The sequence below is a fragment of the Trachypithecus francoisi genome, unplaced genomic scaffold, assembly GCF_009764315.1.
Source record: "Trachypithecus francoisi isolate TF-2019V2 unplaced genomic scaffold, Tfra_2.0 Lachesis_group6, whole genome shotgun sequence".
In the NCBI taxonomy this organism is placed as follows: Eukaryota; Metazoa; Chordata; class Mammalia; order Primates; family Cercopithecidae; genus Trachypithecus; species Trachypithecus francoisi.
This window is the reverse complement of record NW_022681471.1, coordinates 74,534,633-74,554,050: the sequence shown is the minus strand read 5'-3', so window position 1 is coordinate 74,554,050 and position 19,418 is coordinate 74,534,633. Positions and strand designations below refer to the sequence as shown.

General features: G+C 51.5%; 1 protein-coding gene across 1 annotated transcript in view; it reads left to right on the top strand.

Annotated features, from left to right (window-relative positions):
• The first annotated feature begins 2,642 nt into the window (after positions 1 to 2,642).
• The window catches only part of STARD8 (StAR related lipid transfer domain containing 8), a 38,007-nt gene continuing 21,231 nt past the window's right edge, over positions 2,643 to 19,418 (top strand). Inside the window, 1 exon segment of the mRNA XM_033201253.1 lies at positions 2,643 to 2,835. Within this exon segment, the coding sequence (XP_033057144.1) occupies positions 2,727 to 2,835 (109 nt within the window). The 5' untranslated portion in view covers positions 2,643 to 2,726.

Here is a 19,418-nt window from a genome sequence, read left to right as displayed (position 1 = left end):
GACATCCCACTTGGAGCCAACACTCAGGTTTACATCATCAGCCCCCTAAGGTTTCATCACATTCTTCCCTCACAGCCCTTAGGGGTACTTGAATACAAAAGTTACAGTAACACAAACACTTGTGAATTCAAGTAACTCTCAAGAGGGTCAATCATTCTCTGGGGGTAAGGATGATGATGATTACCATTATATATGGGTGAAGATGGAGGCTCAAGGTCCCAATCCTGCCACTGCCACTTATGAGCAATTTGGATTACCTTAGCTGCTCCTGAGTTCTCCATCTGTAAACTGGGGTGATGATGATGATGGTGATACTTCAGAGCATTGTGGTAAGAATTAAATAAGCACTTAGAACAATGTCTGGTATAGCTTGTGCTCAATCCACATCAGCTTTTATTAGATCCATTCTTGCATCCCCTCTCACAGCACCATTGTCAGCTCTGTGTCATATTATGTCCATTATCTGGAGGAGAAACTTGAAGCTGTGAAGGTTAGTAAGGTGCCCCCTCTCCTCCTCTTTGCTAACAGCAGGCACTCCTGCCTGGAGTGGGGAGGAGGTGGAATGAATACCTCGAAGTTCCTTCCCAGCTCCAGGGCTCTGTGATTCAAGTGAATCTTCGGAGCTGTGGCTGGAGCTGAAGCAGCAGAACTCAGGAAATAGGCGCGGAACTAGACAGGCGGGAGATGCCTTAGCAGGGTGGAAGTGACTGCTGCCGCCCTTCCTTCTAGGCTGCCGCTGCCGCTGCCTGGGGCTGTGTCCCACACTCCCGCCCAACCGGAGAGCAAAAGGGAAACTCCTCTGCTTGGAGGAAGCTGACTGAGGCCTCCTTTTTCGTGGGCGGAGCGGGGTGCGGGGAGGGGGGCTGCCCCTGTGGCAGGCGCAGTGCAGGCTCTGCTCCAAACTCAGGAGTCAACAGAGTGGCAGCAGAAAGTTGGACCCAGAGAGGGGCATCCCAGTGACTGTTTGTCCTGCCTGGGCTAGTCCAGAATGGGGACTGCTGATAGGCCAGAGGGTGCTGGAGAGAGAAATGGGCTTCCCATTATTTATGGTCATTTGAAGGAAAAAAAAAATAATTCCGTGAAGTAGAAATGACCTAGTGGAAGGAGGAGCAGAGTCAGATCTGCCTTGGTTCTGAAACAACTCACTGTGCGACCTTGGACAAGTCTGCTTCCCACATGAAGAATGCAATCATTCAGACAGTAAATATTTTGTGAACACCTACTACTATATGCCACCATTGCCCTGGGGAAAGGGATGCATGACGTGAAGATCAACATGTTAACCACTAATTTCCTTCCAGCTCTGACACTGAGTTCATGAAAAGTGGGTGCAAATATCATGCAAATAAGCACAAATCAACTGGAAACTGCACTTCCTTTTTCTAGCTTATCCCTCACAAATGGAGTAGCTTAGCTCTAGATTCCAGGAACAAGGTATGGAGACAGTAGAGGGGAGGGGCTGTGACCTTCACCCATGTACCCCTTTATCGTTCACAATGCACATTCATCATTCCCATGGTGTCATAGGAATATTACTCTCATTTTACAGATGAGGAAACTGAGACTCAGAGAGGAGAAATCACCCAGGTTATGCCACAGTTAGTGCAGAGGCCCTACTAGAATCTTGGTCCCTTTACTGGCCACCAACAGAAGTAGAATGGAAATGACCTGGTCTGAGAGCTGTTGGTAACTTTTGGCCTTATCTCCATTGTAAACAAATTTAGACAGGACCCCCTCACCATCCCCAGTCAGGTAATGCAAGTTTGCTTGCTGTGGTGGGATTATGTATCAGAGAAAAGGTTATGTACCTTAGAGTCCTGGTCCAGGCTTTTTTTGTGGTACATGCCCGGGGGCTAAACTCTTTGAGAATAAAAGCTAATCTTTCTTGATGGAGTCTATACTCCGTGCCAGGCACCATAATCAATCCTTCAGATCCTTACAACAGTCCTGCAACATAGAGATAACTGCCCCAGCCTAGATGAAGGCCAAGTCATTTGCATTCTTGGGCCTCAGTTTTCCATCTGTAACATAAGGGAGTCTAAGGACTGTTTCCACTTCAGGATATTCTTGGTACTAGAAAGATTTCAAAGTGTCCTTGGTGGAATCCAGTTGGTCAGTTGCTCAGGCCAGCCAGTCAGAAAACGGGGTTGCGGGGAGGTGAAAAGCAGGGGGCGGTAAGGGACGCCGAGGAGTGAGTCAGTCTGCCAAGATGGCCAGAGCCATTGTTTCCTTCTCCATCTGGCTGTTGCACAAGGCCTTCCTCCACGTCACATGGTTGGTGAGATTTGGGGGCAGACAGGAGGTGGAGGGGCTGACCCCATAACTAAGAAGACACCCGCACTATCTTGCACTGAGGTATGAGAACAGAAAGGAGTAATCAGTGGACAGACAACTCTCGAATGGTGGCCAAGTTGGAAAAGGCTGGAAAGAAGGTGACTCCAACCTGGAAGAAGGCGTCCAATGGTGATGGAGAGGCGGAACCGCTGAGTAGATGACTGGAGGCTAGAAAAGGGGGAGTTCCTGCTCAAGGTGGGGGTGTGGAACTTTCTAGTCGCGACTGAGGGGGCGGGGAAACACAGCCATCATCCGCTCAGCCCCTCCCTCCCCGGTCTCCCCGAGGGTTCGCTCAGTCTTGGCGCAAAACTACCCCAGGCGCCAGCACTCCGGTTCGTCAGCTCGCTCTTGGGCTGCTGAGTCGCCTGGCACCGCGCGGCGCCCGCGGACACATGGCCCAGGCGCGGGGTTGGGGTCCGGCGTTGCGGCTCCCGAAGCCACGGACGTGGACTCAGTGGGGTGTGAAGGGCACCCAGTGGGACGCGCCGCGCTGGAATCCAGGTGAACTGAGAGCCAGGCAGCCCCGGGCGGGGAGGTCAGGGCTGCGCTGCGCTTCGCGGAGAGCTTCCCGCCCCGGCTCTTCGAAGCTCCCTGCTCCCCTCTGCCTTCTTGTTTGGTTCCAGCCCGGTTTTCATCGTTGAGTCCTATGTCCGTTTGTCTAAAACCTCACCCCTGGCCGGCAGTGCCCCCTTTTGAGGCTTTCCACCCCGCACGCCTTCTTTCTTCTAATTGTTAGGCAGCTCTTGCCCCGCCCTATGGGTGCCGCATCCTCTTATCCCAGTAGTCTATCCGGCTTCGTCCTCACCCGCCTCAGTCTACATCCTCTGCTCAAAAAGAACACCACTTGGTTACTAACACATGGTAGGCGTTTAGTAAACAGTATGTCCCTTTACATCCATTCCTCCCGCACCTTCTTCGTCTCTGCCTTTGGTATCTGCCTGTTCCCCCTCCTGTCTTCCTGTCCCACTATATGTCTAACCCTCAGCCTATATTTTTTCCTTGTCATTGAGTTGTCCGTCTGTCCTTTCATCTCTTATTTATTTATTTATTTTTGGTCTCCAGATCCTTAAGTGTTATCACCTACACAGTACCTCCCTACATGCCCCTATCACTCCAAGGGCCCCTTACGTTCCTACTCTGTACCCCAGGTGCAGGACACAGCCCAGAACCCTGGCAGCACCTTTATAACCAATTCGCATTGCCTGAGAGCTCCATCCCAAGGAATGGGACTCTGAGGGATCTCCCAAAGTCTCCGGCAATTTGTCTTTTTAAAAATTGAAAAAAAAAGTTTTGGGGTACTTATATTTCCAGGCTCTGCCCACTACTTCTGAGTAATTCTCATACTCACTGTCTCTCTCTTGAGATTCGAATATCTGAACTCAAGCATCCCTCTCTCCTCAGTCTCCAAAGTAGCTGGGATTATTGCACACAGCTCTAATTTGCTCTTGATTCCACTCAAAGGGCAGGGAGGAAATAGCAAACTAGGTTGGGTTTCTCACCATAGATTTAACATGGAATTGAGCATGCTGAAACACAGGACCCTTGGAGATTCTGAGAACAGACTCTCTGATTGTACTTATGGGGACACAGAGAGCCAGAGAGGGCAAGACTCTCCGCCAGGTCACACAGCTCATCCGTGGTAGAAACAAAGTAGAAGCCAGAGTGACAGCTGCCTGGCCCTGACCCAGGAGCCTTGGGTGTTGGGGCCTAGGACCGTTTCCTTGGGGGTCTGTTGATATAGAGTCATCAGGTCCCATCCACCCTGGGAGCCTGGCTACCCCTCCCTCCCTGTCCTCTGGGAACTGACCTGGCTACCCACCTGCCTGGGATGGGTGTTCTCTGTTAGGGGCTGCCATTGCCTCCCCCACTGACATGGGAGCTCCAGGAAGGCAGGGACCCAGGCTGTGGGCCTCCCCGCCCCACTCTCTGACCCTGTCCCTTGCCCAGCGCCTAGCACAGACAAGGTCTGGGTAACCATGTTACGGGAATGGCTGATGCATGTGTGTGGGGAAGTTCCATCCCTGGCTGAGGGCAAATCAGAACTCCTGCTTAGTAAGTGTGTGTGTGTATGGAGGGGAAGGGGGGGCCAGTCGTGCTTGAGGAAAGGCCTTTTGAGAGGGTGGATGGGCTCCAAGGCCAAGCTGAGCCCAGAGCCCTTTGCTGAGTGGCCCTCAACCATCCAAACACATCCCATGCCCTCTCCGATGTCATCCTCGGGCCTCTGAGGGCTGCCCTTCACTGTCAGGAGACGGGGGTGTGGTTTGCCAGGGGCAGGCTAAGCCAGCCTGAATTGACATTGTCAAGCCCTAGAGACCCCTCTTCACAGGGCTGGACCAGGCCAGGCTGGGGCAGGGTGTATAAAAGCCACACACCTCTCCACAAGCAGCCCTCCAGCTTCTAGGGCGCCAGGTCTGGTGGCAGTGTGGGGTCAGGCTGTGGCGGGGGCTGACGATGGAGCCTGTGAGTGGGAAGGAAGAGTCTCTCTTTCTGCTTCCCCGATCCTCCTCCCCTTCCCAGGTATTTTCCTTGGGAGCTGCAGCCCTGGAGGGACACTTGAAAGGATCCCAGGCAAGGAGGCAGGATCCTGAGGGCTGTTCAAGGACTCTGGGTACCCATAGCCCCAGAGTGAGCTGGGAGCAATGCTGGGGTCAGAGACCAGGGCTCCAGGAGTGGGATGGCTTAGCCTCAGCCCTCCCTTTCCCTGCCTTTCCCCTCAGGTTCCCCACCCTTCCTTTTTCTCACTTTCTTTCCCCGGCCCCAGGTACCCCCCATCCTCAGAGGACCATCATGCCACCCCCACCCCTGTGCTCTGCAGAAGCCCTGTGCATGCTGGACTTGCAGATACCCCACCTCCATGGGAACACACAGAGGAGCTCACAGAAGCAGAGCATTCTGGAAGGAAAGGATCCTAGAATCAGGGCCCACCCCGTTTTTTTCCAGATGAGGAAAGTGGGCCTAGCCAGGGAGGAGCAAGCTCCAGGGCTGAGGACTGAGACTAAGCTGGGCGGAGAGGAGTGCTTCTGTCCTCGCCTGCTGTGTGTGGGGTGCGGGGCTGTGTCAGAGGCGGTCTTGCCTTTGCTCATCTCCCCTCTGCACGTTGTGGTCTTCCTCTGGAGGCAAGAATGCGGTGGGGCACTGGGGTGGACATCCTGCTCTGAGTGTCTGTGCCACCACGGTCACCAAGTGCTCTGTCCAGGGTGACCCCACCTATTGTTAGGGCTGGGCAGGCAGACTTCCCCGAGGTGTATGGGGTGCTCCATCTGCCTGTAGCAGAAAACCTCTGGCCCCCTGGAGACAGGCCAGTAAGGTCAGTCCGGAGGCCCATCCTGGGTGTGAAATGGGACCTGTGGCACTGTTATGGCCCAGGGGCTCTACCGAGTGGATGCTGGCGCCCAGCCTTCCATCAGACTGGCAGCCAATTGCCTGGTGATGGCTGAGGGGAGATGACAGGCCCCCGCGTGTCTGGGAGAGAGCCAGGCCTGGTTTATCCAGCTCCACCTGCCCAGTCTAAGTGCCTGGAGGCAGTCATGAGCTGCCCCACACAGCTGTGTCTGAGCTTAGGGAGGGCGAGGGCAGAGATGTTAAGTGACCTTTGAATCTCACCTGGTCTGGGCCTGGCTTGGCCTGTGCTCCAGAGTCCCTCACTGCCAGCCCAGGGCTCTGAGCTCAGCACAGAGCTCCTCCTTCCAGGGTGCTCCGGGGTGAGGGTGGAGGCAACCGTGAGAGTCCCCTAGGCTGTGGGCTGAGAAGGGGTGCTCCTTCCAGGATGTAGCTTTCTGTCCCCCATCCACACTCGACAATGTATAGACAGTGAGGTGTCTGTGTGGCCCTCATCTTTTCAAACCCCTCCCCACCACTGTATGCCCTCTGTCCACATCTGCCCCTGCTTGGGCTGTCTTCTTAGTGCAAATCTCCCTCCTATGGCTACAGCTCCTCAGGAAGGTTTTTTTGTTTTGTTTTATTTGTTTGTTTGTTTTAATGAACCATGAGTATCCTATGTTGTGCGACTTGATCAATAGCCCCCTTTCATGAGGCTGGCCGGGGGCCCCAAGCCACCAGGGAGCAGGCTTCGGTGAGGCATGCAGGAATGCGTGTACAAGTGTGAGAGCCTGTGTGTGAGCCACCCGTGCTGATGTGCTGGGTGGGGCTGGTCTGAGTGTAATTCATTTTCCCCTCACTGCTCCTACCCCTGTTCTAAAAACTTCCCAGCTGAATTCCCTGAAGTGATTGGCTGCCGTTCTTTAGCTCCTATGGAAAAGAGTAGTAGAAGAGTCTATGTGGTTCCTTCTGGATATTAACCTAGCCATTCCAGAGTGGGGGCATGGGTCTGCCGGCAACAGCTCGAGCAACTCCCATTCCCAGGCGGGGAGGAGGTGGGGACTGCTGGGAGTCCTTAGGTAGGCCCTTATTGGGACCCAAGCGTCTCAGAGTGAGGCTCAGGGGAATGGTATATGGAACTGCTCTTTGCCACAGCCTAGGATAAAAGGGCTGATAGGTCCCCCAAAGGTTAGCTCTATAGCACCTTCAGTGCCATCCTGCCACCTGCCACAGTCCTTTACAGTATACTTTCACATTTACTGTCTCCACTCTACCCTGTGGGTATTATACTCTAGTCTTGTTTTTTATAGGTGAAAAAACTGATGGCTAGAGTAGCACAATGACTCGTCTTGGGTGGCATAACAAGAAAGTGGTAGAACTGGGACCAGCATTTAGCTCTACTACTTCTTAATCCAGGGTTCATTCTACTATTGCTCAGTGCTTCTCACCATATCTGACGCTTGTAAGCACTTACTACGTGCCAGCCATCATTCTAAGTGTTTATTTAGCCTAGTGGATCTGCTCTGCAGCGATTTAAGGTCAATGTTGTGATGATCATCTACACTTTCCAGAGGAGAAACTGAGGCAGAGTCACACAGCTAGTATGTAGCAGAGGCCATTTGTACCCAGGCCATCTGGCTCCAGAGTCCATTATACTCCCTCTTGTGGGACTTACGTAGTCTGTGGTGGTGGTAGAATGAGAAAGCCCCATGCCTCAGGCATAGAAACACACACACACACGCACACGCACACGCACAAACACACACACACAGAGACTTTTTTTTGCCAGCCCTTGACCTGCTTCAAGCACTCTACATTCCCCTGCCTGATGACTGAGCTGGCATCCAAGGTAGCAGCAGTAATGGTACTGTAGGACACACAGGCAAGAGTGAGGGCTTGAGGAAAAGGGGAAGTCAAGAACCTAAAGCTTCCAGTTACCTCCACAGTCACTCAGGGTGCAACCTAGAAATGGGCCCGTGAAAAGGTACTATTTTTCTCATCCATTCCAGGCACGATTAATCCTTGCAAGACTCAGGGACAGGGAGCAGGGGTTGGTAGGGGTATTGAAGGGGATGAGCTATCTTTGCTCTGCTGAACAGGCTGAGCACTCCTGGCCAGAATAAAAGAGGGAGATCAAAAAGACCAAAAGAAATAGCCCTGATATCGCTTGGGCCATTTCAAAATGTCACAATGTGTGTGGCAAATATTATGATTGTAGCTTTCCCTGACAGTTGTGTTCACTGTCATTCGACAAGCATTTTTATTGAGCATCTACTCTACGCCAGGCACTGCAAAATTCTCCTTCTAAGTATTTATAGCAGTGCCCCGATTTTTGGTAGTTTTTGTACTATACCCCCTCCTTTTTTGTTTCCTGGTTTGATGGCTTAAAAAAAAAACAGCTGGTGTCTCAGAACCCATGATATCTGATTCAGTTAAATGTATCTACTAAAAGATAAGTTGACTTTGCTCATTAGTCATATGATTGTCATTTATTTTTGGTTGTGCTCTGAATATCTTTCAACATTTGTTCATTCGTTAGCAAATAATAGTGAGGAAAGTACTGTAAGCACTGTGCTTGGTGCCTTGGAGTGGATGGAATTGACTTTGACAGGGTTTCTTGCCCTTAGGAAAATGATAAAATCATTGCAGGACCCCACTTTTTGTGCTTTTTAGCACTGTGCACAGGCAAGATGCCTTTGGCTTCAACTCAGAGCCTTAAGGATGCTTGTAATTGTTAAAGCCTAGCCTCAGGAAGGAGGTCATATCCCTTCCCACCCACCAGAAGGATTTCGTTTCTGGGACTAACTTCTGGTGTACAGGCCTCATCCACAGATCCACAGGGACTTGGTTCACCTTGAACAAATTGCTAAAGGATACAAGCGGCAGTCCTGCCATCAAGAGGAAAGAGGGATACATGGGATACTCACAGTGGTGGTAGTGTCACTTTATCATTGCTCCTCTGACTCTCATCAGGGCCAGCAGGGAAGGAATGTGGGAGAATTTCAGTTTGGCCTAGTGAACTGAAGGCTAGACAGCAGAGGGGCACTTGGGGCTGGGTTAGGCCTGGCTCTGTCTTTGCCTGGGTGACCTTAATAAAGTTGCTGCCCTCAGAGACAGATATTTTTGCTCTCATCTGTGTTGGATACTCTAACAAGCAAGTTAGATGGACGCAGTTCCTGCCTTCTAGGAATGATATGGAGAAAATAACCAGTGTACAGGTATTGACCCTGCCATGGATTTTCTGGGTAAATCATTTGAGACCAGGAGTGTGAGACCAGCCTGGGCAACATAGCAAGACTTCAGCTCTACAAAAAAAAATTAAAAATTAACTGAGCATGGTGGCACACACCTGTTATCCTAGCTACTCAGGAAGTTTAGGCAGGAGATTTTCTTGACCTCAGGAGTTCCAGGCTGGGTAGCTTTAAGTGAGTCATCTCTGCTCAGTTTCTGTCTTTGTAAATGTGAGGGATAGCAGTTGAACTGCATGAGGTCCTGGATACTCTCAGTCCTGACTAATAGGAATCCTCAATTCAACAATGAAATCAAGGTTGTGAACTTGTGTTGGACCCTTTCGATGAAAGGCCAGAGAGAAATCAAAGCCAAAGGCTCTTGTTTCTTACTGAATTTCAATGGGCTTTCTGGTGGTGCTTACTATCAGAACTCCTGGAAGCCCTCCCCTGCCACGATTAATGTTCATGCCCCAAGTTTTCCATGCATTTCTCTGCAGAGGTAGAGTTTGGACTTGGGGTAGGAGAAGTTGCAGAGCCACTGGGGCCTGAGCAAGGTAGGAATGGCAGCTTCCTGCTCAAATTCCTAATCATCGGGGTTTCCCCTACCAATTGGAGATGTCACCGAAGTTATGTCTTCTGGACATCCCATAAACTATCGAGCAAGTCACTGAGCTCTCCCAGGCACATGGCATATGTGTTTAAATCCCCCAAACAGTGCCAGACTCATTCATAAGTCCATAAATATTAGCCTGTGTGCCTGGCCAAGTCTCTCCTTGGGCCTCAGTCGTTGGGCTTGCACCTCCTCCCTGGCAGCGGTGTGACCCCAGGGAAAGGCAGCGGCGAGGGCATTGGAGGACCAGTAGGCAGTGACCCGCCCACCCAGATTTGGGCGACTTTCTGGCGAGTCCGGTGGGCCAGACTGCGTCCCCATTGGCCGAGGGGAGGTGGGCGGGGCGTCCCTACAGCCCTGCTTGCCCACGCTCCCTCCCCACCTGCGGTGAGTGGACTCGGGTTGACAAGGCTTAAGCAGCCGCGGCAGCTGCTCTTCTGGCTGGCACTGTTACCCCTGCCCGACCCCAGGCCCCGCGTGTGCCCCGGACGGAGCATTCCCTCCTGGGCTCGCCTCCTGCCGGTTTGCTCTGTGTCAGCTCCCGAACCCAAAGGGGTGAACGCGGCCTCCAGGTAGGAGTAGGGGCGACGGCAGAGGGAGATCTGGACAAACTGGGGCGCCTGGGCTCCCTCTCCCCGCCTTGCCTTTCTGGCGCGCTCCGGCTCGGCCCCTCTCCTAGCGGTTCCGCCGGGCGGCGTACGCAGGAGACAGGGAGGAAGCGAGCTGAGCCACCTCCGCCCCTGGGATCCGGGGATCAGAGTCGCCGAAATTGGGGGACCCCCGAGCGCGCCAGCCGAGCGTCTTCCAGGGAAGCCTCGCGAGTGGGGCGGTGGAAGGCAGCTGTCCGCCTGTTACCGCCGGACCCGTGGGTCTCGCAGCAGTCGCTCTGGGGCTTTGGAGGAGGGTTGCAGCTGGGCGGGGGCGGCAGGACTTCAGGCCCTGTGGCCGGGTCGCGCCGGTTCGCCTGCCCTCTCCTTTCTCTGCTTTCCGGGGCATTTCCAGGAAGCCCCCTTCCGGCTGTATGGGTTTTCCCGTCGGCCACTGCCTCATTGCTTTCCCTTCTGAGAAACGCCCAGAACTTCTTGGTATTAAGGTAGCTGCGGGGACCAAGCGAAAACGTTTGGACACGTCTCATCTTCATAGGTCTCATTTTCCCATAAAGTCCAAAATGGGTTTGGATTAGAGGAAAGGCTTTTCAGTGGGAGTTTTGGGATTTCCAAATTAGGTAGTGTGGGGTTCCCGTTCCTCCTGACACTTGTGAAAGTTGCTCGCTGAATTACGACTCAGAAAACTGGGGTTCAGCCAGTCCATGTGACCTTAGGCGAGTCATACTACTGTGTGGGCCATAATGTTTTAAGCCACGCCTCGGGTGGCAGCTTGATTTCAGTATCTAAAGGGTCCGGTCTCTTTCACCCTGACATTTAGTTACTTGGTACCTGGGGTCAGGCTCCTAATTGGCAGGTAAAAAGTTGTCTCTGAGACGCTCGGGGTGGCAGCAGCTATGCACAGGAAGAGCTTTGTGGTGAATATGCAGCTAAGCCAGCTGGGAAACTAGATCGTGCGTGGAGGGGTGGGCGACAGCAGCCAGACCAAGGTAGGGAGAGGTGGGAGTTTTGTTCCAGAGCCTGGGGCCACAGAGGTTGGGGTCCTCAGAGACTGGGCTGGCTTGGAGCCTATGCTTACCCCCAAGTCCCAGGGCCCTGGCTTTTCTCCCAGTCAGAGCCTAAGCGGGGAGGAGGAGTTAATGAATCACACCCAGGGCTATTTTCAAACCCTGACTCCTCCCGTGCGACCTGCTCCCTCCCCACTCAGGGGTTTGCCGCCTCCCTTCCCCCCTCCCCTCCCGCACACCTGTATTATTGCCCTCTGAGTTTTCCTCTCATTTTCATCCTCCTGGAATGAAAGGGGGACAAATCTTGTCTGAGGATGGGATGGGAAGGTGGGCAGCCCAAAGGCATGGAGAAGAAGGCTGCAGGTGATTTCTGGGTGGCTTTCACAGCGGGATAGTGTGATGGGAAGGGTGGTGTTTCGCTATAAGGGTATAGGGGTCGGTAGTGAAACTCTTTCACTCTAAAGGTACAGCTGCCATCTAGCTGGACATTCTGGGCTGGTTTTCATTTTAGGGACGTGACTTTTTGTTAATGTGCTAGACTTTGGATTTTGGATTTCTGCTCCCTAGACCTCTATATTTAGTGCTAGGAAACACCACACTGGACACTGCCTCTCCTGCTTTTGAAGTATGCTAAACCTCTCTGTGCATCTACAGCTCCCCTCCCCCACCTGGACAGCAGAGGCTGCCTAGAGATGATATCTGGAGGTGTTTAGAGCAAGAAGAAGGGCTGAACTGAAGGTGTGCAAACCAAAGGGGCTGAGTGCCCTATGTGCTTGCTTGAGACAGGGTTTGCAGTGAGTCATGTGGGGAGGATGGCAGAGCCTTCCTTATTCAAACACAATACCTCCTGAGTTCCAGCAGAGAAGCAAAGAAAGTGACACCAAGAAGGCTCGAATGTTGTCCCTCTCTGTCCTCCTGAAGTTTTAAAATTCCATTATTGGGACTACAGATTGGAGAGGGAGCAGAAGACCCCTGTGTCCAGGTTTAGAGGATAGCAACAGGGACACAAAGGCAAGAAGGTCCCAAAGGGAGAAGGGGATGGAGTCTCCAATTGGGAAGCTGTCACAGCTGCAGCTGCTTTGCTGCTAGGAGACTCCTGGAGTTCCTTATTTGAGCCATGGAAAGTTCAGGTTCAACAGATAGCAGGTTTATCACATGCAGGCTGTGCCCTCACCTCTTTTCTGGCTAGAAGAAAGAGTTGCCTCTACCATGAAAAGAAGAGAAGGACCTTTTCCCTTAGGCTCCCAGTTTGGGTAGGATCAGGCGTCATGGTCATGAGCCTTAGGAAAGCTGTTCAGCAGATAAAATAGGGACAGCAGATTTCAAAGATGCAAGGACTTTAGGGTGGGAAGTATGAGCTCTCGGAGATCTAGGTGAGTTTTACGTTGTTCCCCACCCCACAACAGGGTAGTTGAGCACCGGGCTGGGCACACAGTTGCTGGTGTCAAGTGTTTATTAAGGGGTCTTGGTTTTGTGTGTGCACACTTGTGCATGGGCATGCATTCGGGAAGGTCCTGGTAGATAGGAATCAGTGGACTGGAGGCCACAGCCTGGGCCCTTGTCACAAGTCTGAAGTGCTGTGTTTGTGGGTGGAGTTTCTTTTTCCCCAGTCCTGCAGGTTGGTAACTTGCATGCTAAACAGTTGCTGTTCCCGTTTGCATCGACCACACACAGGAATTTTAGAACTGAATGTTAAGTTCCCTAGGAGTCCAGGGTGGCATGGAGCAAAGAACAGGGGACTGGGAGTTGGACATGGGGAGCTTTAACTCCAGGCTCTGCTGCCCCCCTCAAATTCTCCGACTCTGGGTTTCTCCTCATTTTTTCCACTTCACTGGATTAAACTAGGGGATCCATGGCTAAGTACTTTGTAAACTACCACGTGCTGTATAAATTATTAGTCATTAGGTTTCAGCTTGGTGCTAGGTCTTGTGGAGGACACAGAGTTAAAACCCCCAGCTCCAGGGAATCTACCATCTAGTTTGGGGGTTAGTGGCATAAATAATACATGCCACTAATTATTTATGTATTAAATAATAATACCTTGGTGATGGCTTCTAAAAAATTATTAGGACTAATTTCAAACATATATAAAAATAGAGACAATTAGTGTACTAAGACCCCATGTACCCATGACCCAGTTTCAACAGCCATTAGCCCACGGCCAATCCTGCCCTGTCCGCACTCCTATCTACACCATGCCCTTGTCATTTTGAAACAAATCCCAGATGCCTTATCAGTTCATGTATACATATTTCCATATGTATTTCTGAAAGATAAGGATTCATAAAAACAGCCATTATCACACCTAAAATAATTTCTTAATATTATCAAATAACCGGTAAGTGTTCATATTTCCAATTGTTGAGAAGGACTTTTTTGCCCTGGGCGTCCATTCTGCCCTGGGAATCCATTCCAGGGAGTGATTGCTTTTGACTGAGGGGAAGGTGACGGATAGAGGCAGTGACATTTGAGCTGAACCTTGGAAGAGAGGCCCAGGAAAGGTCCCAGTCCAGATGTTAGCTGCCTCTAGGGCTCCAGATCTGGAGGCTGACCCATGGAGGCTTCTTGCAGAGACTTCCTGCCTTTGTTTCTCTAGCAGTAAATGACATTCTCACTCTCACACTTGCTTCCCCAGTCCAGGGCACCCAGGAGTTTGGGGTTCGCAGGTCTAGGAGAATTCTGGGAGGCTGCTCTCCACCTAGGCCTCTCCCCTGCGCCTGACCCCGAGGCCAGTTCAGAGCAAAACAGGATGTATTCAGGATGAACGTCTTTCCCAGCTTGTCATCTAATCACCAAGGCCCAGCTTGGAGCTTCCTCTCTCATTCATGATAAAAACCCTCACTGTCTCTCTTTTCCCTTCCGCCCCAGTAAGGGTGTGCTGACTTCCTCCATATCCGGGCCAGCCCTCTACCCCCATGCGGGGCTGAGGGAGAGATTCCCTCAGTGCAGGCCTCTGCCCCCACCCACCTCACCGCAGCCTGTCGGAGAGAGAGAGAGAGAGACCCCAGGAATGTTCTCCCTGACTGCAGGTTCCTGCTCTTGGGCTGTCCTTGGGAAAAGAGCAGCCTCCTTCCAACAAGCCTGGGGTCCTGCCACTGCTTGGTTAATCATTGAGCCACATAATAACCACCTTGGAAAGTCATCTTTAGAGGATGGTCATTAACTAACTCCCTGTCCACCCCAGGCCTTAAAGAGACCGTGTCCTGAACCCTCACCTTCCCCCAAGGGAACATTGACAAACATTCTGTCACGGGACCTTCTGGGGCCAGTTAAAAGTCTGCCCCTTCGTCCTTTACTTGGGCAAACAGAAGCAATTATTCACACCATTTGAAGGACACGGGTTCAGCTTGGACGGTATTGAGAAGGGGAGGGGAGTGAATTGATGGGGATTTGGATGGGCAGTGGGGTCCAGCATCAGAGTTAAAAAGGGGTAGGGATGTTCTAGGAGTAGTTGATCCCCTCATCTCAATTTGAGAGTCTAAAAGAGCAAGAAATGCCCACCCAAAGGGTCTGCCGATGCTGGGGATGGAGTTACGCTGTGTGAATGTATGTCTGTTTTCAGTACAGCTGTGGGTCCCTCCACACCAGGCTGCAGGGGGAATGGGGACAGCCAACCACATGGTTGCTGCTGAGAGGCTGAGGGGCTCTGTAAGTGGAGGAGGATGCCTTCCTCTGGGAGCCTGTATCTAGACAAACAGTGGCACTTGGGAAGGGTTGGGCCAGGACCCATACCCAGACCCAGACCCAATTTAGAAAGCTCCAGACCACATGCAGTTTTCTGCAGTTTCAGTAGGAAGAGAAGGAACCACCCTGTGGGCCTGCTACAGAGTTAGGAAATGGCTTCTAGTTCTGCCCCCTTTATAGCTTTCTCTCAGTGAGTGATTTTTGCTTTCTCTGGGCCTCAATTTCCACGACTATAAAGTGGGTAGGGCAGGTGGCAGGCAGACTCAGTGGTCTGTCAGCCTTCCTTTCAGCTATGCAAGTATGCTTCCCCACCCAAGACCCTTTTCTTGTCTACTGGGCAATGGTGAGCTGGCTTCAAATTCATCCGGGCCCAGACACCGAATGTTCTCAGCCGGCTGGGTCAGTTTGAGCTGGCCAAGCCCTGAATTGCCACAGCTTGGGTTCTCCTTGTGCATGGGCTTTTCTGCAGTTTGCTCTCTGGCCCCTCCCCAAGCCTGTGTCTGTCCCAAGTGGCCAGCCACTCTCTGACCCATTCAGCACAAGTTAATGAATGAACTGCTCCCTCTCGGTCATACCAGCCCACGGTGCTCCTGGGATCCCAGGTCCCTTTGGGAAGCAGCCAAGGGCCTAGCCAGCTCCAGTCACCTTTATGCTCTCTCCCACAACCCCTCTAGAGGTAGGTATGCAGGCAGAGCTCAGGGGAGAAGGACCTTTAGAGGGTACTAGGTCCAACTTTCCTCCTGAAACTTGGGGCTTCCCGACAGGTACTCGTGCAGTTCCTGCTCACTCATGTTCAATACGTGGGAATGTGATATGTTTCAAGCAAGTTGCTTTCGTCTTTGGAATGTCTGAAAGTTTTTTCTCATGTTGAACTTAACTGTGCCTCCCTGAGGCTTGTAACCCTGGGTCCCGACTGTGCCCCCTGGGACCACCTGGACCCTGTCTGCTCTCTCTGACCTTCAGGAGTCTGAGGACAGAACCCAAGTGCACCTGTGTCTTCTCTAGGCCAAACAGCCTTCAAGCATCTGTGCTCCTCCTCAGACCTGGAGCAGCCCCCTTCCCAGCCTCATCACTGTCCTCTGTCCTCCCTGCCTGCTACTGTTTATGGCCCCCTTAACATGTGGAGACAGGAAATGGGGCACTGGAAACCCCTCACTCCCCTTAGTTTATTTATAGTCTGAACTTGTTCAGATGACTTCTCCATAATCCTTTTCTAGTTACCCCAGCAGGTAGACTCCTAACCCCCAGAATCTTGGGTGCAAATACCTTAGACAATGCTGATTTGTTTATTGTTCAGGTCCAGCCAGCTCTCATGATTGGAGAGCCCTTGGAAGGTAGGGCCTTCTAATTGGTGCCCCTGTAGTGGAGGACAAGCCTGGTGTTAGTAGGTGTTCCCCTTGATTAGGTGAATACTATGTAATATGTGGGGGGCTTCTAGCGTACCCTGCTTTCCTGCCACTCGGTTATATCTTTGGAGTTGGTGAGGGGTGGAGGGAAGGGGATATTTTAGGGAGTACTGAAGCCGGAAATGAGTATGAGCCATGCCCACAGTGGGGCCTAGAAGAGTGAATCAGACAGGGAGAAATACCAACTTAGCCATTCCTTCCCCTAGCAGTTGATGATGACGACTGTGAGTCCTCCCATTTCTTCAGTGTTTTCAAGGCACTTTCACGTCCATGATCCCATTGTGTTCTTAGAGCAGCCCTGTAAAGTAGATGGTATGATTCCCCAGAGTGATCTGTGGTGGTCTCCACCTGAGGCCCAGGGAAGGGAGGAACAGTCTCCAGTGAGGGAGGATTTGGAGCCCAGGTCTCCTGACCCTCAGCGCTCCCTGTTTTCCCCAAACCACACCCAGCAGCCATGGCAGCCGGGGCTGACTCGGCAGCTTCCCCACCACAGAGGAACTCCTGCCCTGGCTGCAACCCTGTTCCTGTGAGAGAGTGAGCTCCAAGGGAGGTGGCCTAGGATTTCCTGTCCTTTATCTGGGCTGGCCAAAGGCTGGCCTGTCTGAGGTGTGAGATAGGCACCTGCAGCCAGCCTTTCTGCTCCAGGCTGAGGTCAAGTCAGGCTGTGGCAGAGGCAGTTGAGCTTGTGGGAAGAGCTTGTCCCCAAACATCTGTCCTGAGCAGTGCCCACACCAGCAGGGCCTTCTAAATGGGAAAAACAAAGAGGAGAATGTGGAAAAGGGGTCAGAGTGGAGCAGAAGTAAAATACATCCTGAGCTGTACACAAGCTCTCATGTTCACAGTGCTGGGAGACTTTGGGCAAATTACTTAACTTCTCTGAGCCTTCATTTTGTCAGCTCTGAAATGGAGATATGTACCCACCTCATGGGGTTGTTGAATATTAAATCCAACAATATAAATAAAATTATTGTCATGATTGTTGCTTGGTAGTACCTTCTGCAGTCCTGTCATTTTGCTGTTTTTCACTGACCTGGGGTTGTGCAGTCCTCAAACCTGCCACCTCCTGGCATTCGGTCTGGACTTTGCAGTCATTTCAGAGTCCACCTTACCCAGAAAAGCTCCCTTTGGCCATGCCCACCCACAGGGCTCCCTTCCTCTGGCCTTCTTTAGTGGCATTCGTGACACTGCAACAGTTTCAAGGCAGTGTCAATAATTTAGAAGAGTTCACTATTATTATTGGTGTCACCAATAATAATAAAATTGGTGACACCAATAATAATAGTGGACTCTTCTAAATTATTGACACATTTTAACTTCTTTAGCATTCATGGCAATTCTGTAAGGTAGGTACTGCTATCTTTGTCTCTATTTTACTTGTGAAGCAACTGAGGTAAGTAGAGGTTAGATAAACTTGCCCAAGGTCACATATCCAGGGAGTGATGGAGCTGAGATCAGGACCCAGGTGGTCTGACTCTGCCTCCTGACATCTTTAATGACTGGGCCATGCCTCTCTCCAGATGCCTGGCCAGGAGGCAAGAGCTGAGGTTCGGGTCTCCTTCCCCTCCTGAGTGCTCATCACACCCACCAGTGATTAGTCACTTCTGGGCAGGCAGTCCCTAGGTCCTTGCCTGTCTGCTCTGTGCACTTCCCCTCACTCTCCATCACCAAGGTGGACAGATGGATAGGAGGGAGGACATGGAGGAGTGGGTATTTATGCTCTAAAACAGAGCTGCATTGGGGTGGGGAGGGTGTGCAGGAGGGAGTTGGGCGGTGGGGGTGGCAGTGTGGTTCTGACATCAGCACCAGGCCTGTCTGATTGGCACCTTCTAGTACTGGGGGTGGAGAGCAGGGTGCTGGGTGGCATTGGGGAAGAAGAGACATTTGAATATGCCCTCTTGACAACCAAGCTGCATTATTTAGAAGGCGTGGGTGGTTGGGGCAGGCAGGAGGCTGGCTGGATTAGCTCCTATGATCACTAGCTGGCGTGTCCCATGCTAGAATTGGGTGGGAGGAGGTTGTCCGGAAGCTCTAGCCCTCCCCGAAGTGCTTCCATCTCAGGGTCCTGGGGGCTGCAACCTTCCTTCCTTCAGGCTGTATTAGCTGCCAGCTCCATTGCTTCGGGGCTTATGCCCCTTTTTCTTGCCTCCAAAGCAAGCTCCAGGGAGTGCTACGAAGGCCAGTCCATATGAGCCTCTGTCTCCTGAGAAGGATGGGCCTGGCAACAGCTCTGGCCAAGTGCTGCAGGAGAGTTCAACTTTTTTTCTCTTTTCAGACCTTAGTACCCAGCGTAGGGCTTGGCACCAAGTAGGTGCTTGGGTATTATTAGTTGAATAATTTCACAGTTCATGGGGAGTGGATTCTAAGGGGAGAGCCGAGGGAGGGAACAGGTCAGCAGGAGGGCTGTGGGTGTTTAGGTAGGCTTCTGGCCCAATCTGTAGTCCAACAGAAGCTACTTGACCTAGTGTAGCCTCAGTTTCCCCATTTGTACCATAGGCATTACCTGCTTTGGACGAGTTCTTGTGGGGACCAAATGACATACAGAATGATCAAGTGTTTTCCCGGCTGATGGGAAGTTAAATTCAGGCTAACCACTCATACTGCAAAAACCCTGGTAAATGATTTTGTGTCTGCTGTGTGCCAGGCCACAGCCTAGACAATTTCTTTTCTTTAATGAGGAAGATTCTAACTTGGTAGCTCTGACTCTAGAGCCAAACTTCTTGGATTTGCATCTTGGCTCACCACTTCTTAGTTGCTGACCTTGGGCAGGTTACTCCGTATCTCTGGGTCTCAGTTTCCTCCTCTGTAAAACAGAGATATTATTGGAGCACTTAGCTCACGGGTTTGTTGTGAAGATTCAATAACATAATACACATTAAAAAAAAAAAAAAAAAAAAACTAAAGAAATGCCTGGGACATAATAATGGCTCAGTACAAAGTCCGTGGCCCAGGGCACATAATAAGTACTGTATAACTATTAGTGTCTGCTATATTTTATTAATAATTACATTCTGTATCATAAATATTGCTGTGAGTAAGAAGTATAGAGCCAGGACCAGGGGCGGTGGTGGCTCACACCTATAATCCAGCAATTTTGGAAGGCTGAGGCAGAAGGATTGCCTGAGCCAAGGAGTTTGAGACCAGCCTGGGAAATATAGGGAGACACCTATCTCTACAAAAAATAAAAAATACAAAAATTAGTTGGGCGTCATGGTGCATGCCTGTAG